The sequence below is a fragment of the Theropithecus gelada genome, chromosome 1, assembly GCF_003255815.1.
Source record: "Theropithecus gelada isolate Dixy chromosome 1, Tgel_1.0, whole genome shotgun sequence".
Taxonomy (NCBI): domain Eukaryota; kingdom Metazoa; phylum Chordata; class Mammalia; order Primates; family Cercopithecidae; genus Theropithecus; species Theropithecus gelada.
In genome coordinates, this window is record NC_037668.1 from 123259115 (window position 1) to 123282256 (window position 23142).

The 23142-nt window shown below is 40.9% G+C and overlaps 1 protein-coding gene across 2 annotated transcripts in view; it reads right to left on the reverse strand.

The window, feature by feature from the left end:
- ALG14 (ALG14, UDP-N-acetylglucosaminyltransferase subunit) overlaps positions 1-23142 on the reverse strand; it is a 93234-nt gene that overhangs the window by 50143 nt on the left and 19949 nt on the right. Inside the window, exon 3 of one of the 2 annotated variants that reach the window (XM_025365034.1) lies at positions 4492-4528. The exons of the other annotated variant lie outside the window; for it this stretch is intronic. Coding sequence (XP_025220819.1) covers positions 4492-4528 — 37 coding nt within the window. The remainder of the gene's footprint in view (positions 1-4491; positions 4529-23142) is intronic. 2 annotated transcript variants of the gene reach the window in all.

Consider the following 23142-nt stretch of genomic DNA (forward strand, 5'->3'; position numbering starts at 1 on the left):
AAGTCAGAGAACACGATCCTTGTTCAGTACAGCCTGAAGAGTCAATATGATGGGAGAATCTGCATCAAAGTCAAGGAGGAAAGTTGAAGTGGTAGTAGCTGGAAAGAAAGACAAGTTGGAAGTCTTAACCGTGACATTAACATGACTGGCACGGGACAGGAGAGTCCATCTGGTGCCACTCTCTGGCTTATAGCGTTAAACTAGAGAAACCTCCACTTCCAAATCCCATCCAATCTTTCTCACATTATTTTTTGACAGCAAATCCAGGTAACTGAAAATCCTACTAAAAAGAGATTGCTCTCTAAATCCAAGTCTTCACCTACACATCCCCCGACCATTGTGGCATATCAGTTCTCCTCAGAAATATCTTTCCTGACTAGTCTTTCTAAAATATCCCCATCCTCCTCTCCCCATACCCCCATGTACACATATTCTTCCCTCCCCCATCATCAAGCTTTCTGTGTGCTTTAAAATAGCATCTACTATACTGGCATATTATATACTTATTTATTTATGTATTGCTGTCTCCTCGATTAGAACATAACTTACAAAAGGAGGCCAGGAACGTATTTTTTAGATGGAGGTTAGCTCTTGTCACCTACGCTGGAGTGCAGTGGCATGATCTCAGCTCACTGCAACCTCCACCTTCTGGGTTCAAGAGACTCTCCTGCCTCAGCCTCCCAAGTAGCTGGGACTACAGGTGTGCACCACCACACCTGGCTAATTTTTGTATTTTTAGTAGAGACGGGGTTTCACCATGTTGGTCAGGCTGGTCTTCAACTCTGGACTTCAGGTGATCTGCCAGCCTCAGCCTCCCAAAGTGCTGGGATTACAGGTGTGAGCCACTGCGCCTGGCCCTAGGCCAGGAACTTTAATCTCTGCAATCTCAGTGCTTGTAAGAGTAGTTGGTTATAGTTTGCAGTAAAAAAAAGAAAAGTATTCATTGAATAAATAATTCAATATATCATTACACAGTAATATAAATCAATTCCATCTTCCTATCACCTGGCTGAGATGTATTTAGAATATAGAAAGAACAAGAGGCGGGTAATTTGAGAGTGCATACTTAAAGCCTTATTTGCAAGGGCCACTCCTTAAATGGGTTGAACTGAATGGAATTCATGAAGCTAGAGGAGAAAGGCTGGGGTAGTGCAGGGAATTGGGGATTTATAAACAGCCAAAGCTAGGAGGCACCAAGCCCCAAGGGTTGGGGAAACAGGAAGGAGGGAGACAAAGGAACCAAAGACAAATGCCTCCCTTCCCTAACATGTTCTAGGTGAAAAGCCTCTGTGGGTCCTCTTTCCAGAAAATAGGACCATGAGAGAGGAGTGTGCTGAGGCTTTGAGGTACGCACACAAAGGGGAAAGGAGCCTGCCAATCAGAGCAGCAGGGCAACCCCTTCTGCATCTAATACTGCTTCAAAAACTCTCTGCCCCACTGTTCTCCTATGATACCTGCTATGCTGCCATGCAGTCAAGTAGATGGGAACCTGGGCCATCCTGACAGGGACAGTGCCCTCAGATTACCTATGCTTGACACAGAAATTGGGTGCTGGTTACTTGATGTCCTGTGTCACTTAAAGGAGACACTGAGAGCCAGGCTGTGGCAAAACCTTAAGAGAGTTTTTATTATTTTACATAGTTTTAGAAAATAATCAACTATATAAGGAAGTCAATGAAAAATAATCAATACAAGGCTTATATTCTAGTCTTAAAAGTCCCTTTGAAGACGAGAATGAGACAGAGGTTCAGACAGCTACAATTCAGGCCTGCTATGACCTTTGGCCAGGAATTACCTAGGGGTTCTAGCATCTGGAGAAATCCAAATGAAGGCATCGTTATAGATGCTGTTTTTGTTAGTCTGTACCTTTGCCCTAAGGGAACTGTTCCTGACCCAGCTTCATGTCCTGTAATGGGATGCAAGACATAAAAGGTGCCTGCTCCATCATTTTACCACCCCTACCTCCTACTCCCAGAACTACCATTTGGTTCAGGAGTGGCCAAATGACCCTAGCAGGGCCAGTCTTCTCCTGGATTCCTATAGACCAAGGGAAAGTAGTTCTTCCTTTGATGGACACTGTAGGCTACTAATCTGGATCTCAATCCATTCTACTGGGGCTGAGATATATATATATATTTGTATTCCTCTATCCACTAGGCCTTTCTACAGTGACTTAAAACTGAACTATCATATTTGCTACCACAACAGGCTACTCCTTCTGTATTCCCAAGGTAGAAATCAACAAATCAAAAGTGAAATCTATCATAGATTTCCTTCTAGATATGAAGATCTATGAGGTTGGCAGGGACAGAAAGGAAAGAGGAGGCCGGCCCTATGTTTCCTTCTTCCAAAACTTCTACACACATTCCATAGCCACCCACTTGTTCCACATGTCCCGGCTACTCCCACGATTCAGGTCATTACCATCTCTCACCTTGACTACTGCAACAACCTCCTAACTAGTCTCTTGGCTTCTCCTCTTGCTCCCCTACAATATTCTTTATAGAATTGCCAGACCCATCTGTTTATAATGTAAAGAAGATCCTTTCATTCTCTTGCTTAAAAACCCACAAAGGCTTTGCACTGCACCAAGTCCAAATGCCTTACAGTTGCTCCCAAGGTCCCATGTAATCCGGTGCTGGCTCACCTCTCTAATTCCTCCTTGTTCATTCATTTGAGCCACACTGGTCTTCTGTCTGTTTTTTTTTAAATATATCAGACTCACTCCTTCCTGAGGGCCTTGTCTGCTCATTCTAACCAGTTTGATTTGTCCCCGGACTGTCTCACAACTAGCTCCTTCCTGCACATCAGGTCTCATCTAAACATTACCCACTCAGACAGGAGACAGTTCTTCCCCAAACATGTGGTCTCTCTCCACCACACTGTCTTGTTTTACCATCTGCATAGCAATCACCACTACCTCCAATTAACTTGTTCATTTATGTGTATATGTGATTGCATGTAGTCTGTCCCTCTTCCTGGGATGCAAGCTCCATGAGAGAAAAGGATTTTATCTTGCTCACTGCTATAATCCCACTGCCTGATGTTTTGCACATCATGGGTACTCAGTAAATAACTTGCTGAACAGACAAATGACTATCATTATAACTTCTAGAAGTCTAGTCCATGGGCTATGCTGGATGGTGATGGGGAACATGATGGCTCTTAACCTCATGACATCTCAGGGTTTTAAGAGACATACTATTCCAACTTTCTCACTTCACAGACGAGGAATCTGGACTTTCCTAAGGTGACAGCACCAGGACCTGAACCCATCTTCCACGTGTACTGAAGTATGTTGCTGACTCACCTCCTTCTCTAGACCTTGCTTGGATCTCTGTGCCTCACTGCTGAGGAGCTGCCTTCCCTAACATATAAGGAGCTGAACCACAAAGTTTACTTCCTGCCTCCTGATGCTCTTATGTGTAGCCAACTACCCATCCTGATCCATTTCCTTTTTCTTACTCGATTTTCAAATCACCCACTCTCAAACCCATAGAGTTTGTTGTCTCTTTCCCTGCCTTTATGGGAACTAAGCTCTCTGCCTCCTCCTCTCTCTTTGCCTTTTGTGCCCTGTTTTGCACTGTAGGCTTGGCTTACCAAACTCACCTATCACTGTTACCAATGACCACCCCCCAACCCCTACACATTCCCTAAGCCTTTTAGGGGAAAAATCAGAATAAAAACACAACATAACCTCAGAAAATTTCAGACTTTTCTGTTGAACTTTGGGCCTCAAGGCCCTTATGGCAAGTTCTGCTGTCTTGCTATTGCTCCTACCTGGCAGTCAACTGGGTTATATGTTCCTAGAAAGGATGTTTTAGTTTTCTTTTCTTTTCTCTCTCTCTCTTTCTTCTCTCTCTGTCTCTTTCTCTCTACTTTCTTTGCAGTTCAATGTGTATATCCTGCAAAATTTACCTGTCTTCAACATAATCCGGTCTCTTTCACACAATTGGCCAAAGAAGTAAGCCTCTTTCTTATTCTCGATCATATAGAAAAAGACATATTTTAGTGAAACAGTGAAACAACCTTTCCATCTCAGTTTCCTAATTCCTGTACAGCAGGGCCATGTCCCATAGTACTCTGTATGCCCACAGGGCCTCCCAATGCTCCCTGTATAAACTTGACTGATGTATAATCAAATGTATGGTGGCAAGACAGACAAAAAAGTAGGATGCTAAAGAGTGAAAAAACAGGGAAATGGATTTTGTTCAGGCTTCTAGTGTCTGACAGTATATGAAACACTGAGTTAAATACTAACAGTATATGACAACTTGTAACTTTCAAAGTATGTTCCAGAATTACATCACTGTTTAAAAACCACAAACATATCTGGCTTTAGATTTGTGAAAACTAAATAGGAGTTTATAGTGATTTAGATGGAAATAATTCCACCAAAGAACCCAGATGGCATCATAAACCACAACAGAGGAGATCAAGTGGTTGATGAAGTCATTCTTTGCTGTTACCACACACTGAAACATACAATACATTTATTATTTAGTGAATGCCACACGACTGAAAAATCCTGGAAACAAGACAAAGCTAAAATGGTAAAATTTCATTCAACCAAAAATGTTTTCAGCTTTCTTTCATAACTATTTAAAAATAATGCAATGTATATTTTTAAATGTATTTTGGATGGTTCAACTAATCATTACAAAATCAAGATGACCATAATTTACCACAAAATTTTTTTTAAATGTCCTTCAAGTACTTGGTACTTACTTTACGGTGCTGATGAAGTACCATGAAGTGTTATATGAGTGACGGTGCTGTGGGCCGTGATAAAGTTTGGCTGTGTCCCCACCCTAGACTCATCTTGAATTGTAGTTCCCATAACCCCCATGTGTCGTGGGAGGGACCAGGTGGAGATAACTGAATCATGAGGGCGGTTCCCCTGTGATAGTGAGTTAGTTCTCATGAGTTCTGATGGTTTTAAAAGGAGTTTCCCCCTTTGCTGGGCACTCATTCTCTCTCCTGTCGCCCTGTGAAGAGGTGCCTTCCGCCATGATTATAAGTTTCCTGAGGCCTCCCCAGCCATGCAGAACTGTGAGTCAAATTAAACCTCTTTTATTTTTTTTGTGATGGAGTCTCATTCTGTCACCCAGGTTGGAGTGCAGTGGCATGATCTCAGCTCACTGCAACCACCAGAACCCTGGTTCAGGCAATTCTCCGGTCTCAGCCTCTTGAGTAGTTGGGATTACAGGCATGTGCCACCACACCCGGCTAATTTTTGTATTTTTAGTAGAGATGGGGTTTTGCCATGTTTGACCTCCAAAAGTGCTGGGATTACAGGCATGAGCCACCACGCCCAGCCCAAACCTCTTTTCTCTATGAATTACCCAGTCTCAGGCAGTTCTTTATAGCAGCATGAGAACAGGCTAATACAGTCCCAGGATGGGTCCTGCTGATAACCAGTCACTTTGCGTGAATCAAGCTCTCTGGACCTCAGTGTCCCACTGTGAAGCAACGAGGGCTGGCTGAGATCAGGGATCCTTAACTAGCCACCATGATCCCACACCTGGCTCAAGACTGGCTTGTCAAAGAGAAATGAGGCTGCCACTCCAGCTCCGCTCCAGGGCCTGAAACCACTCCTCACTTTACCTCCAGAAGCCTCTCCTTGCCTGGTGGTCTCAGACTTCAGGGAAAAACAGAAGTAGTTTGTTTTGAAATAATTATGAGATTCCAGCTCAGAAGATTTTTAAAGCCTTTATAAATGCACATTTGTTCTCTTCTCAGCTTTTATTGACTCCTTCTTTTGACAGTACTGCAATTTTCCTTTGGGTAACTCATTCCTTTCATATTCTCAGCCAGATGGTTTGGTGGTATTTGCCGCCTGTCTCCTTCACCCCTAACCCTACCTCTAAGAGTAGGCCTAGAATGGCTGAAGCAACATGGAAGAATCACTCCTGGTTACAACGATTAGCTGAAAGATGGGAGTATAACCCAACTGGAGTACCGTGAGGCAGGAGATGTTTGCTGGGGCTCTCTCTCCCACATGCTATAAGAGATCCTCTTCTTTCTCATGAAGAGGAAGAGACATGAAGCCAGGAAATGCTACAGGTTTTTGTTACCCTAAGGAGAGAGCTTGGAGCTGCTGGAGGCAGCACTGTGGGGAGCCCAGTGGAGCTGCCACTGCAGAAGACAGAGCAGAGAGACAACTCTTGCTAGTGATATCCCTGGGCAGCTGGACCAAGTCTCGCCAGAAATAAGACTGAATTTTTCCTGTTTTGTAAATTGACAAATTCCCTTTATTGTTCAAGCCAATTTTAAGTGTGGGTTTGTGTCACTTGAAGTTGAAGCACCCTTCCTCTGTCCTTAAAATGGTATGAAAACTGCATTCCTTTTCTTAAAATAAAATATATATATTAAAATAATGTATGAAACGATTGTTTACGACATTGAATTTCAGAGCTGTACTCTTTATTATAAGCATGGATTCATTCACTAGTTCATTCATTCAACTTTCAATAAGCACCTGCCAGGTGACAGGAACTGGGCTAGGGACACAAAGGTGAATAAGACATTCACAAGGAACTCACTACAGTCTATCAGGACAGCCCAGGAAAACTGATAATTGCAATAAAAGAAATAAACACAATATAAAACAATTATCAAATATAATGTTAGCACTAAGTAAAAAGTGATTAAACTGGGCCGGGAGCAGTGGCTCATGCCTGTAACCCCAGCACTTTGGGAGGCTGAGGTGGGCGGATCACCTGAAGGTCAGGAGTTCGAAACCAGCTTGGCCAACATGGTGAAACCCCATCTCTACTAAAAATACAAAAAATTGGCTGGGCTTGGTGGTTCATGCCTGTAACGCCTGTAATCCCACACTTTGGGAGGCTGAGATGGGTGGATCATCTGAGGTAAGGAGTTTGAGACCATCCCGGCCAACATGGCGAAACCCCGTTTCTACTGAAAATAGAAAAATTAGCTAGGCATGGTGGCACGCACCTGTAGTCCCACCTACTTAGGAGGTTGAGGCGGAGAATCGCTTGAACCTGGGAGGTGGAGGTTGCGGTGAGCCAAGATCATGCCACTGCACTCCAGCCTGGTGACAGAGCAAGACTCTGTCTCAAAAAAACAAAACAAAACACACACACACACACAAATTAGCCAGGCGTGGTGGTGGGCACTTGTAATCCCAGCTACTCGGGAGGCTGAGGCAAGAGAATTGCTTGAACCCAGGAGGTGGAGGTTGCAGTGAGCCAAGATCGCACCATTGTACTCTAGCTAGGCAACAAGAGCGCAACTTCGTCTCGAAAAAAAAAAGTGATAAAGGTTTTTTGTTTGTTTGTTTTGTTTTTTTTGAGACAGGATCTCGCTCTCTTGCCAAGACTGGAGAGCAGTGGCATGACCATGACTCACTGCATCCTTGATTTCCTGGGCTCAAGCGATTCTCCCACCTTGGCCTTCTGGGTAGCCAGGACTACAGGCATGCCCCATCACATCTTGCTAATTTTTAAAAAACTTTTTCTAGAGACAGGGTCTTCCTATGTTGCCCGGGCTGGTCTGAAATTCCTGGGTTCAAATGATCTTCCCACCATGGCCTCCCAAATTGCTGGGATTACAGGCGTGAACCACCATGCTCAGCCAATACGCTATTCTTTGATAAGGTAAATCGGGCTTCATGAAGAGATACCTGATCTAACTTGTGCAGGATATGAAACTTTCTAAGTACAGTAGTGGGGGTATGGTCAGTGAAGGGTCTTCCAGCCAGATGAAGCAGCGCGTTCAGAGCTGAGAGGCATGAAATAGCATGCAATATTTGGGGAACTGTATTTTGGTACGTAAGATGCAACATAAAGAACAACAGAAAATGGGGTTGGAGAGGAATAATGGGACCTGAGATGCATTCAAGAAATACTGGTCTAGCAATTATGAAGAGAATGGACAGAAGGGGAGAGGGCATGACCAGAGAAGGGCAATAATTGGGGAGATCACTGAAATACATCAGGAGAATGGTGCTGAAGGCCTGACGGCCAGCGGCAGCACTAAGGTGGAGGAATGGAGAGGACAAGCACTGAGAAGGGGGATTTAGGAGGCTGGAGAGTTTGGGATAACTCTCAGGTTTTTAGCTGGGGTGAATGGTACTGTCATGACCTAGGGAGAGAATAGCAAGAGGGGAAACAGGCTGAGAGCACATCATGATTCACTTGTGGTCTAATTTTGAGTCGGTAAAATACTCTTTAAGTACAAAATATATCAATATTAGAAAACATACACAGGTATTTTAGGTTGAAATGGGACAGACAGGAGTTTGTACTATAACTGAAGCAATGGGTAGACCTAGCAGACAAGCGGATGGAGGAAGACAACTGGGAATCTAGAAAGATAGTATTCAGGAATCTGGATGCTGGACTGATGCTGACAGGCCCTGGAGAAGCATGGTCTGCAGCAGAAGCCTCACTTGACTTTGACAAGTCAGACTTGAGAGCCAGGTGTCAGATCTCTGTCAGGTGCAGTGACTCACACCTATAATCTCAGCACTTTGGGAGGCCGAGGCAGGCGGATCACTTGAGCTCAGGAGTTCAAGACCAGGCTGGGCAACATGGCAAAACCCTGTCTCTACAAAAAATACAAAATTAGCCAGGTGTGGTGCCTTGCGCCTGTGGTCCCCACTACTGAGGAGGATGAGGTGGGTGGATCGCTTAAGCCTGGGAGGCAGAGGTTGTAGTGAGCCGAGTTTGCACCACTGCACTCCAGCCTGGGTGACAGAGAGACCCCGTCTCAAAATAAATAAATAAATAAGATTCCTAATCTCAGCCAGGCCTCCTTATTTCACAGTGGAAGACTAAGGCCCAGAGGGGTTGATTCGCGCAAGGTGACAGAGAGCTGGTTATTAGCAGAATCCACAGCTCCCTCACTCGTATGCTGCTTCATGACACTTCATAAGCACCATAAAGTGAGCATCTACCAGGTACTTGAAGGACAAGGGAGCGTCCCTCGGCACCCACTCTTTCCCTTTTACTTGCTTGCCCTGCTCACCTGCTTGGTCAATCCTGACTAAAACCTTAAGTACATCTCTAGTCACAGCCTGGCCACAAGCAGAGCTTAGAATTATGCTGTCTGTGGTGTGACTGCAACTACCAGAGTCATCTCCTTGGGCCTAAAGGTTGCAACGGATCTAACAGCCTCCATTTGTGCAAAAGGAAGGACACAGGGAATTCCAAAACAGGCCACATCCTGATTTTATAACAGCACAAAAGAAATTGTATGTTTGCACTCAATAGTATAGATTTTTTTAAAAAATTGGGCTATTTATGTTTTTAAACCCAAACATTGGTGATTAGAATGCCATAAATTTGCTTTGAAATGGAGAAACAACAGTACTATATTATAAAATGTCACTGTTCTCCATGTTGTAAGAATCCCATACAATACAAATTTAACTGGCATAGGGAAATTGGTTAAATTACCACAAGGTTGAAATAACTGCACTATGTCATTCACAGTTATTTTAATTTCATCCATTCAGAACATGATTTAAAGAAAGTTTAACCTGACTGGCCTTAGGTCTAGAGATAGAGGAAGGAATTATCGAGATTTGGGGAGGCATTTAAGAGATTAAGCTGTTTAAAATACTTTAAAAGCATGTATACATCTACCTGATATACTATTTCAAAAATAAGAATCTATTCACTGAAAATGGCCACATCAGAATCTCTATTTGCAGTAAATTACAAATATTTTCTTATTCAAATATTTCACTCATTTAGACTGGCCTTCTTTCAAATTAGAGATATTCTTTACCTTTACCTATAATTCAGTAAGTTAAGGTCCATATGAATGAGGAAAAGTGCACATACAGATTATACACACTCAAAACTGTAACTATGTTAAACCAGGAGGTGTAATATACATTATAGTTTACAAACTGAAACAAAACCCCACAGTTGAAACTATACAGTTTACAAACATTTCTTTTAGAACTGATTGGGAGGCCAGGGCCAAAGGAGACTAGCATAGGCAACACAGCAACACCCCATCTTTACAAAAACAAAAATTAAAAAATTAACTGAGTGTGATGGGCCTTACTTGTAGTCCCAGGGCAGTTACTTGGGAGGATGAGGCAGAAGGACTGCTTGAGTCCAGGAATTTAAAGCTGCAGCGAGCTATGATTGCGCCACTGCACCCCAGCCTGGGCAGACAGTGAGACCCTGCCTCTTTAAAAAAAAAAAAGAAAGAAAAAGAAAAAAAAGAACGGAAAAAAAGAACTGCTTAGGAACTGTGGAAAGTAACAACAAATACAATCAATGTAGACATCTCAGCAAGCTGTACACAGTCTCAGTCCACTGTGTGAAGTTAGCACCCCACCTTGTGGAAAACAGTAGGTGGTGTTCAGTGGAAGAATGTCATGTTCATTTTAGAAGAGCTGGTTGATAAATCCTGCAGCCACCAAACTGCCGCTGATTCCAATATAAACCAAAAATGCAAAATCCAAAAAAGAATGCAAACCAAAAGAATCCCTATTTGTTAAACTAGCAGCAAAACTTTTGTACTTCCAAAATAAAAAGACATGAGCCTCAAAATATTGGTGCCTATGGTATGTGTTTGGATTATTTCTGTAGAAAATAAATATTTATTTAGATATTTATAAAAAATTAAATATTCCATATTAATAGGTTTTTATGCCCACTGGAGCTTGTATCTCTTCTTAGTTTTGTTTCTTAAAAAAATAGCTATTTTCTAATTGTAACTTTAGAAAATACAGAAAAATATTCAAAGACAAAACCAAAAATCAACCAATATCTCCCTACTCTTTTGAAGAAGCCTCCACCCCACCTAACACTCTAGCTCACAGAGATCCCTCCCATCTCTGCATTCAAAGCACTCATTGTCCTCTGTTTATCTTTGATTTAAACACACACACACACACACACACACACACACACACACACACGTATATGGTTTTAAAGTTCTTCTGGTCTTCTCAGTTTGGTCAAACTCTTTGGGTTACTTATCATTCCCATTACTTTCTTGGCACCATCTCTTCTGGAGTTCTCTGTCACTTTGCTCTGTTCCCAACTGGTTGCTCTCTAGGACCACCTATGAAGTCTTCACATTGTAACTCCCTTCACTGCTGTCCTGAAAATTCCCTTCGCTTCTCCCCTGGACTGAGGCCCAGATCCCTGGAACCGAGTCTCCCTTTTGGATGCCCCTTGTTTTGGTGGGGCACACCCTCTGTAGGAGGGTACATGAGGAATCCATTTGAGACATTGCTCTACTGTACTTCTGAATACCATTTGGACCTCAAATGTGACTCCTTTTCTTGTTCTTTCTGGAAGTTTTTGGTATCTTCTCTTCATCGTTAGTTCTGAAACTGTAGATGACATATCTTGTGACTACAGTTTCATTGGACTCAGCATAGTCCTTTTATTTTAAAAGTCAGGTTCTTCTATTTTGGAAATTTCCCTGGGTCGTAATTTTGTTGCATTTTGAACTTTTCCCATTTTCTTTTCTTTCTGGATAATGGACCTCCAACATCCAGTTTGGTTGTGTAATTTTCCTGCCTTTCTCTATTGTTTTTTATGTTTTCCGTATCCTTTTAATCTTTTTCTTGAGTTCTTCAATGTGATTTTCCAATCTTTCATTGAATTTCTATTGCTGCAATCAAAATTTTGATAGCTAAGGGTTTTTTTGTGTTCTTAGTTTTTTAAAAAATAGGTTTCATTCTTGTTTTAAGGAAATAATGCCCTCTCATTTCTTCGAACATAATTGTTTTCATTTAAACTCCCCACTGCCGCTGGTTCCTTTCACTGATGGTTAGTTTTCTCTTGTTTTAGAGGCTCTCCTCAAATGTCTGATAGTCTGTGGATGTTGATTCAACCACTGATTCTCAAGGGCGATGGAAGAGGAGGCCCCCCATACACACTTTAAGAGGTGTGGAGACATTTTGGGTTGCCATAACTGGTGGTGGGGGTTGGGGAAGCACTCTTGGCATCTGGTGGATAAAGGCCAGGGCTACTGCTAACATCCTGTAACACACAGGGCATTCCCCTACCATGAAGATTTATCTGTCCCAAAATGTCAATAGTGACGAGGATGAGAAGCCCTACTTCATATTAAAGAAAAAAGCATTAAAAAGCCGACTGCAGGCTCTGTTCAGCTCTCTATCGCCTCTACTGAGAACTAGTGCAGGTCAGCAGCTAAATGATCAGCAGTGCACTGCCACCTGGTGGCAGGATGAGGGGGTGACATTGCAGAGGAAAGAAAATACAAGTTCTTCAACACTTGGAGGGGCCCCCCTGGTCCATTTCTGAAGCTTCAAGGACCTTTTCGGGGAGGGAGAGGAAGGAGGAAGGTAGAGAGGAGGAGGAAGAGAAGTAGAAGGAAAGGAGAAGGAGCGAGGAGGGGAAGAGAGGGGAGAGAAAGAGAGGGTTGAAGAGAGGAGAGGAAGGAGAGAGAGAGAAGGAGGGGGGAGAGAGAGAGAAGGAGGGGAGAGGGAGAGGGGAATGAGGGTGGAAGGGAAACAGGGAAGGAGGCAGAGAGAGTGCACAAGTGTGTAGAATTTAGGAAATGGTTTTGAATCTGTGCAAAGTGGTTCTGGGAAGTCCCTTTGAATCCCAGGGAGTTTCCAGGTTCCTCTAGGCAAGGGAGGCTGTTGGGTGGCATGAAACACTTTAAAGACCTTTGGATATCGGGATGCTCTGCTTTCAGACATCCCAGGGTTGGTGATGGCAATCCCATTCTTATAATTGCTCAGAACAGCTTTGAAGTCATAGTTGATTCCTCTGTTTTCTGCCATGAAATTCTGTTAACTCCACTTTCAAAACCATCCAGAATCCAACTATTTTCCCTTACTCCTGGCCCTCCTGATGCAAGCCACATTATCTCTTGCTTGGATTTCTGCAACAACCTCCGAACTGGTTTCCTTGGTTTCGCTTTTGGTGTATTTGTAACACAGCCACACAAGTGACCTGTGTGAAACAGTATGATTGTGTCACTCCTCCAAGCAAAACTTGCCAACAGGTCTCTATTTTCCTCAGATCAAGACAGGAAGTTTTCACAAGGGCTTACAAGGCCCTATATCATCTGGTCTTTGCCCGCTCCTGCCATCTCCTCTTCAGTGTCTCTCCTTCCACTCACTCTCCTCCAGGTACCAGGATTACCTGCTGTTGCACCAGCATCCAGGAATGTTCCTCCCTATGGCTCTTCCAGAGACTTTTCCCTCTGCTTGAAACACTCTTCTCTCAGGAGTCCCCATCCTCTTCAAGGCCCTAAGATCAATCACAACTTTTCCACCCCATCAGAATTCCCAGTTCCCCATCCCTGTGCAATCTGCCCCCATAGCGCTGATCACCTTTGAAAAGGCTTTACGATTTTCTTCTTCACTATGTCTGGTATTACTGTCTTCTCATCCAGGTCAAGTGGAGTGAGCTCCAAGAGGGCAGACTTTTTTGTGTGTTTTTTGTTCACTTGTGTATCCCAACTATCTATAATACTGCCTGGCAAATGGAAAGTAAATATTTATTATTGAATAAACAAAGTTTTTTTTTTAAAAAAAAGCATTAGGATTCTGACACTGTATTATAAATTTTGGAAAACTGAAAATCTTTAAGTTTTAAACATCAGGAACATGCTTCTGTATTTATTTTTGCCACATTTAATGTCTCAATAAGATTTCACTATTGGGCCCATATTGATCATTTCCTTTTATTAAAGCTCCTTTCCCAGTGTTTAATATTTTAGGTCTCTTCCTTCATTATTTTTCTAATAGTTAAAGCTAGTATATAAGGAAGTAATTGAGTTTTGCGTATTTGGCTTGAATCTGATACTTTTCTGAACTTGTATTACTTGATAGCTTTGTTGATTTTGTTCCTAGATATAATTATGTATAGAATATATTACTTTATTTCTTCTTTTTCAATATTTATACCTCTTATTTCATCTGAGGTGGAGGGCCAAAACAAAACACAGTATGACTAATGGCAGATACTCTTCTTTTGGTTCTGATTTTAGAGAGAAAGAATGTAACGGACATTGGCTTTTGGCTCCAAGTGCACTGTTTCATATTAAGGAAACCATTGACAATGTTAGAATAATGGGTTATTTATGCAAAGCAGTGCTTTAGGAAGCTAAATATGGACAGCCAGGGATATGAATGTGATTTAAAGAAGACTAGAGTCCAAGTCAGCAGCATGCGTAGAGTTTGCATATACATTGCAAATGTACTGCAACGTATACATTGTATTAGTATACTAATTATATAGTATTAGCATACTGTATTAGTATATTAATAGAATTAGTATAATAGAATTAGTATACTAATAGAATAGTATACTATTAGTATTATATTATTATACTAATTAGTATTATGTTATAATACTACTTCTATTAGTATATACTCAGTATACCCAGTATTGCTGGCTTGAGTAAATTATTGAAAAATATGAATAGAGGGCATAGTGGCCACAACAAAAATAGTTTGGAATATCTATTACATTGGTTTCTACACCATATGTGTACACTCCTAACTTCTAGGTGTACTTCAAAATAGGAATTCAATCAACAATCTAGCACAGGAGTCTCCAACCACCAGGCTGTGAACCAGTACTAGTTTGTGGCCTGTTAGGAACCGGGCTGCACGGCAGCAGGTGAGTGGCAGGTGAGCCAGCATTACCACCTGAGCTCTGCCTCCTATCAGATCAGCAGCAGCATCAGATTCTTATACAAGTGCGAACCCTATTGTGAACTGCGCATGCGAGAGATCTAGGCTGTGCACTCCTTATGAGAATCTAACTAATGCCTGATGATCTGAGGTGAAGCAGTTTCATCCCAAAACCATCCTCCACCATCTGTAGAAAAACTGTCTTCCACGAATCCGGTCCCTGGTGCCAAAAAGGTTGAGGACTGCTGATGTAGCACAATGCTACAGTGGGCAAGGGTTGACAAGCCCTTTAATGTCAGCAAGTTATTTAATTTGGGCTTATTGCCCATATTTATTGTAGTAAATTTGGAAAATTATAAAAATACTTGCAGAATGTGTATAAAATGTACTTTTCAAAATAACTTACAGAATAAAATAATACTATGGTATTTAGTGAAAAACTGAAAATGACAGGAAATGGTACATCAATACTACAGTTTACAATCATTTTTAAAGTAAAAAGTAGTCTAGGCGCAGTGGCTTACGCCTATAATCTCAGCACTTTGGGAGGCTGAGGTGGGTGGATAGCTTGAGCCCAGAAGTTTGAGACCAGCCTGGGTGACAGAGTGAGACCCTGTCTCAAAAAATAACACAACACAACACAACACAACATAACATAACGTAATGTAACGTAACGTAACGTAACATAACATAACACAACACAACATACCTGTATGAACCAACATGGAAAGTTATCAAGGTACAGAATTAAATTTTTTTAAAAAGTTGCAGACAATATATAGGATGTGATTTACAAACTAGCCATACCCTGCTCCTTCCAAAAAACACCCAGCACTGTCTCTAGGGTTATATGTATGTGTGTATATATAATTCATAATACTTTGTTATATGTATACATGTAACAGAAGGGGAAAAAAGCACTGGCAGGATATAACTCAAACTGGTACAGTGGTTACTTCTAGAGAGTGGAACTGGGATAGTGACAGGAAACTTTCACTTTTTACTTTGTATATTTCTTTTTTTTCTTTTTTTAGATGGAGTTTCGCTCTTGTCACCCAGGTTGGAGTGCAGTGGTGTGATCTCAGCTAACTGCAACCTCTGCCTCCTGGTTCAAGTGATTCTCCTGGCCCCATTCTCCCAAGTAGCTGGGATTACAGGCGCCCGCCACCAAGCCCAGCTAATTTTTGTATTTTTGGTAGAGACGGGGGTTGCACCATGTTGGCCAGGCTGATCTCGAACTCCGGACCTCAGGTGATCTGCCCGCCTTGGCCTCCCAAGGTGCTGGGATTACAGGTGTGAGCCACAGTGCCTGGCCTACTTTGCATATTTCTGTATTGTCCAAAATTTTAAAATTAAGAAAACAACAGGCCAGGCATGGTGATTCACACCTATAATCCCAGAGCTTTGGGAAGCTCAGGTAGGAGAATTGCTTGAGACCAGGAGTTCAAGACCAGTCTGGGCAACATAGCAAGACCCCATCTCTACAAAAAATAGAAAAGTTAGCCAGGTGTGGTGGTGCATTACCATAGTCCTAGCTACTTGGGAGGCTGAGGCAGGAGAATCACTTGAGCCCAGGAGTTTGAGGTTGCAGTGAGCTATGATCGTACCACTATATTCCTGCCTGGGCAACAGAGCAAGATCCTGAGGCTTTAAGAGAAAACATAAACAATAAATAAAATTTGGAATGTAGAAAAGAGCAAAGCAACAGAAAAATAACCACTCACAGTCCTCCCACAGTTAATTATGGGGCATATTCAATAAAGATTTGCTGAAATTTCCACTAAACACAGTGTCTTGTACAGAATCAGCACTCGTTTTGTATTTTTTGATTGAATTAGCAAATAAATAACGTTTATTGGGAAAACATAGCCTAATTCCAAGTAGTGGGAGATCTAATTAAGTGACCTGAAAGTGAGGCAAGTTGGCTCTGATTTTTAACCCTTCAAAATCAGTTTTCAGCAACTTCTATTGTTGTTTTATATATGAAAAACTCTATATTTTTTAAAACACAGGTTAAAAAATGTTTTATTCATATGTCACTGAGCTTTTTTCTTCAGTAATGTGAAAAGGGGCCAAGTCATGTTGTAACAGAAGTTACAAGGAATAGTAGTTGGTTGTCAAGGGAGGCAGTTAAGAAACAAGGCTCAGATTCAGAAGCAAATAAAAGAATGAACCAAAATCCATACTGCAATGCCCTGAGTCTCATTTCCTTCCACGCCTTGGAGGGGTGGATGTCCCTGCTGAAACATGGCCTAACAAGGAGACTATTGCTCTCTAGGAAGAACGTTCTGGTTTGAGTTTTCATTTACCTTCATAGGGCTCTGGTTATTGGCTCTATTTGGAAAGGTTACTCTCCAATTTTTGCTGGAAGATATTACTTTACTACTCTTTACTTTAGAACTAATCCCAGTGGAAATTACTTTTTCTTTAGTACGTTTTTCAAGGTTTTTTTTTTCATATAAGTAATTTCACAGTCAAATATCCTTTTTTTTCCCTTAGCTTTCCACTCTTTGCCTTTCTAATTTCAGTTGTTAGTCAAGGGAAGCCTGCTTCTCCTTAAAAAGCTACTTAAACTACCCAGAGAAACAGAGGCTGAAGAGTAGAGTTAAAAAGTTATTAAACCAGGATTATTATTTATCTTTACTCTTGTGTAATCATAAATAAGGTGAATTATGCACCTAAAATATTATATACCATTAAAAAATACACTGATTCAGAAGAATCAGAAGAAATTTGAATGAAGAATTTGTGCAAGAAATGTAGGCCACCTCTAACATTCAATTAATAAAATTATATTAATTTAAAATTTAGCTTAAAATCTGCTGTATATGAATATCTAGCATAAATAGGTAAATACCAACATTAATTTTTTTCTTGCATGAAGGCTGTGAAAGGTTATAATTACAAAAAGATAAATAAATGAACATTTAAAAAATATGGGGGCAACCACAGTGGCTCACACCTGTAATCCCAGCACGTTGAGAGGTAAAAATGGGCAGATTGCTTGAGTTCAGGAGTTCGCGACCAGTCTGGGCAACACGGCAAAACCCTGTCTCTACCAAAAATACAAGAAATTAGCCTGGTGTGGGTGGTGTGCACCTGTAGTCCCAGTTACTCAGGAAGTTGAGGTGGGAGGATTGCTTGAGCTTAGGAGGCAGAGGTTGCAGTGAGTCAAGATCACGCCACTGCACTCCAATCTGGGTGACAGAGTGAGATCCTGCCTCAAAAGAAAATTATTAAAAAATAAAAAAAAAGGGCCAGGCACTGTGGCTCATGCCTGTAATCCCAGCATTTTTGGGAGGCTGAAGTGGGCAGATCACTTGAGCTCAAGAGTTCGAGACCAGCCTGGGCAACATAATGAGACCCTGTCACTACAAAATATCAAAAATTAGCCCAGTGTGGTGGTGCACATCTATAGTGCCAGCTACTTGGGGGGTTGAGGCAGGAGGATCACTTGAACCCAGGAGGTGGAGGCTGCAGTGAGCCATGATTGAGCCACTGTACTCCAGTCTGGGTGACAAAGAGAGACCCTGTTCCAAAAAATATAATAAAATAAAAATAATTTTTTTTCTATAAATTAGCAAAAACATTTAGAAATTTATTGGGTAATTCCATATCAGAAAAAGTTATTAACCAAATTACAGAAATTTCCTGTTACTTATATAAGTGATTAATATTTCTAATTTGTATCTTCTGATTTCTGGGAAGCTCTTTGCGTTTTTGGAAGAGCAAGCCTGTGTTGAAAATGTGGATTTTGGCTTCTCACCAGAACCAAGTGTGAATCGATGCCCTTTTATTCCTGAAGCATTCCAAGCAATACGGATGAGACCTTCTGCCAAAGCACAAAGTGCAATTACTATTAATGCTTTAAAATGATCCAGATTTTCTGGTTCACTTAAGAAGGCTGAAAACAATTAAATTATAGAGAGATAGTTCAAGGCCTATAATCACAGGAGTGTTTTCTATAGCCAGGAAATTGCAACTGCCACAATTATAATACATGATTTAAAAAGTGAGGAAAATTGGGGGGGGGTGCTATTTACACAAATGGTGCAGAATAGGCATCCACACCAAGGGGACCTCAAAACTGACTTTCATTAGAAAATGAATTTGACTTTGGTTCTGAAATAGAATAGCAATATAAACTAGCTTTATAACCCTCCTTCTGTAACAGTTTTAAACGCTGTCAGAAATATAACAAAAATACGATTTTATCTGAACCAGAAAGAAGGAAACAGAAGTCCCTAATTGCCACAAACAAGAAGAAAATGAAAAGCGAGCAGACAGCCTGTGACATGAAGGTTTGACGAGGATGACATGATTATTCCAGACACCTAAGGGCTGGGATTTCAGGGCTTCTAAAGGATGGGGAGGAGAAAAGCCTACAAAGGAACAAATTGATAGCTGATATTTCCAAGACAATAACAGCTCCCCTGTACCTAAAATTTATTAATAGAAGGCCCTAAGGACCAGTTCTTCATCTTCTTATATTTTCTATCAATCCCTGGGTAATTTTTTTTTTGGGGACGGGGTCTCGCTCTGTCACCCAGGCTGAAGTGCAGTGGCATGATCTCCGCTTCCTGCAACCTCCGCCTCCCAGGTTCAAGCAATTCTCCTGCCTCGGCCTCCTGAGTTGTTGGGAGTACAGGCATGAGCCACTGTGCCCTGCCTAATCCCTGGGTAATCTTACCTAGTTTCTTGTTTCACATACCATCACCTATACACAGAAGACTCCAAAATCTATATTATGGACCAGACTTGCCTTCTGAACCTCAGACTTATAGATCCCATTGTATTATCTACATCTTCTCTTGTATGTTTACAGATAACCCACAATTACCCCTCCTGATGACCCCTCTAACCTTCCCTGTGTAAGTGGCAACTCCATTCTTCCAGTGGCTCAGGCCAAAAACCCGGGTGCCATCTTCCACTCCTCCTCATTCTCTCACACCCTACATCTTATATGCCAGTAAATCCTATCAGCTCTGACTTCAAAATATATTGAGACTCTGACTTCTTTCTTCCATATCCCCTGTTGCCATTCCTGGTCTAAGCCATGCTGATCTCTCATTTGGAGTACTGCAGTAGCCTCTAAACCCCTCTCCCTGCTTTTGCCCTTCTCCCCTTCAGTTTACTCAGCACCCAAAGTGATCCTGTCAGATCATGTCCCTCCTCTACCTAAAGCCTCCCAATGGCTCCCCACTTCACTCACTGGGAAAAACCGTCCAAGCCAAAAAATGAACAACAAGGTCTTAAAAGACCCAAGCCTAACATCCTTGCCTTTACCTCTATGACCCCAGATCCTACTCCCGTGCTTCCTTTGCTTTGGCTACACGGACCCTCTCACTATTTTACAAACATGCCGGGCATGGCCCCACCTCAGGGCCTTCTTTGCAGTTACTGCTTCCTCTCCCAGAATTCTCTTTCCCCAGATGGCTTAACATCTCACCTCTGTCAGGCCTTCGTCTAAACACCACCTTTTCTGGTCACCACCTAAAATTATAAACCCCCTTTAACCCTCTGAATCTTCCTATTCCCTTGCCTTGCTTTATTCCTCTTCTTAACAAGTTTTCACTAACACATTATAAATTTTACCTAATTATCCGGTTTATTATCCTGCCACTAGAGTGTAGGTTCCATAAGGGTAGAGATTTTTCTGTTTTATTCACTACTGTATTCCTAACACTTAGTAGGTATTCAACAAATATTTATTAAATAAGTTTGTGAATGCTAAACTTGGTCATGAAGGAAAACTAGGATTATAATCAAAGGAAGGACAAAACCAAGACATACTTTCAGGTAAACAAACAAAAACACGAAAGCTCATCACTTACAGAACTTCCATGAAGGAACTAATGAAATACACAGTTCTGAAAGAAAGAAGTCGAATCCGAAAAAACAAGTAAGATACAAGAAGCAAGGATAAGAAAGAAAATGCTATATAAATACACATCTGAATAAGCATAATCATATAAAGCAATAATAATGATAACTAATTTAGGTGGTATAAAAACAAATTAGAACCAAAATACTACACAATAATATGTAAGAGGAGAAGGAGTGCTCACAGTGAAAACATTCTAAAAGCCTTAAGATGACAGCAAGAATGAGAAAAAAATAAAAATAAAAGCTTTGTTTTTCAGGAGGAGGATGGAGATATTATATTTTTTTCCTTTAGTTACCCACGTTAACAATTTAAGAATAATGTGTAAGGAGCCAGGCGCAGTGGCTCACACCTGTAATCCCAGCACTTTGGGAGGCCAAAGCAGGTGGATCATTTGAGGTCAGGAGTTCGAGACCAGCCTGGGCAACATGATGAGACCCTGTCTCTACTAAATATACAAAAATGACTCAGGTGTGGTGGCACGTGCCTGTAATCTCAGCTACTCAGAGGCTGAAGCAGGAGAATCAGTTGAACCCGGGAGACATAGGTTGTACAGAGCCAAGATTGCACCACTGCACTCCCGCTTGGGCACCAGAGCAAGACTGCATCTAAAAAAAAAAAAAAAAAAAAAAAGAATAATGTCTAAGAGAATAGAATAATTTCCATTTCCAAATGAAAGGAAAAGGGGGGAATAAAGACATCTTCATTAATACAAACAGAAGGCAGCCCAAGGAGGAAAAACAAAAAGATTCAAAGAAAAAGGTCTAAGTAAAAAGGACAAAATAAAATAGGAGAAAGAAATCTAATGCATTATGTATATGTACCAAACATGCTAGTTAGAAGAGAATTCTCAGTTTTGAATTTTTAAAATTCTACTATATGTCATTTATAAAAGACACATAAAAAATGCAATAACACACAAAAAAGTGAAAATAAAGAGGTGGGAAAATATATACCATGCAAACACTAACCAAAAGGAAGCTGGTATTTCTACGTTAATATTAGATAAAATAGATTTTTTTTTAAAAAAAGCATTATTAGGGATAAAATGGGTCACTTCATAATGATTAAAAATAATTCACTACGTAGAATCAAATTTGAACTAGAATGCAAAAATATGTACAGAAAGCTGAAAAATACAAAGAAAAAAGACCAATTCACAATCACAATTTTTACATACCTGTCTCTTTCTGATTTTTGGGATTTTTGTTTTTGTTTGTTTGTTTTTAGAGATGGAGTCTCACTCTGTCACCCAGGCTTGAGTGCAGTGGCATGATCATAGCTCACTGTAACCTAGAACTTCTGGGTTCAAGCAATCCTCCTGCCTTGGCCTCCCACAGTGTTGGGATTACAGGTATGAGCCACAGCACCCAGCCCATGCCTCTCTCCTACTGAATAGATCAAGAAGTCAAAACAATTTATAAAGATACAGAAGATGACTTGAACAATGCAGTAAACATTATGGACATCCACAGAACTCTGCAACAAACAATATGGAATATAATTTCTTTTTAAGCACACAAAATGTACTCAAACTCAAACATACTAGGCTACAAAGTAAGTCTTAACAAATACCAAGGAACTTCTTTTACAAGAACACATTCTCTGCCCACAATGTCAGATTAGAGTTTCACAAAAAGTCCAGCTACATGTTAGTTACAGACAACACATCCAAAAAATAAAATCACATAGGCTGGACATGGTGGCTCACGCCTGTAATCCCAGCACTCTGGGAGACCGAGGCAGGCGGATCACGAGGTCAGGAGATCGAGACCATCCTGGCTAACACGGTGAAACCCTGTCTCTACTAAAAATACAAAAAAAATTAGCCAGGCATGGTGGCGGGTGCTTGTAGTCCCAGTTACTCCGGAGGCTGAGGCAGGAGAATGGCGCGAACCTGGGAGGCAGAGCTTGCAGTGAGCCGAGATAGTGCCACTGTACTCCATCCAGCCTGGGTGACAGAGCAAGACTCTGTCTCAAATAAATAAATAAAACAAAAGCACATAAAGGTACCAAGTATAAGAACAAAGAGTTAAGTTAGATACATTGACATCAGAAAAAATATATACTTTAAGAAAAAGCATTTTAAGGATAAAATAAGTCATTAAATACTGTAATAACAAAAAGTTCAATAGACCAGTAGCCTGTAACAATTTTAAACTTAAATGCATGTAATAAAATAGTCTCAAGATACACAAAACAAAATTGACACAACTACAAGAAGAAACTAAATCTACCATCACAGAGGGAAATTTCATCATATCTTTTAGTAACAGCTAAGTCAAACATACAAAAGTGTTGTCAAGATCACAGTAGATTTGAACAATACAATTAAAGAGCTTCATTGAATTGTCATATGTAACAGACCATTAGAGAATACACATTTTTTTCACTGACACATGTAACAACTGACCACGTGCAAGAACATTAAGTTTCAAGGCCATGAAAAAAATCTCAATAATTTAAAAAAACTGGGTCCTTTACAGGCCAATTTTCTGACTACACCAGAACAAAATAATAAATCAGTTTAAAAAATTATATTTAGAGTTTTTAAAAATTTGAAATAATTAAAAGGTCAAAGAAAAATTCATAATGAGAATGTTGTGGTACCAGAAATTAACAAAAATAAAAGTGTTACATA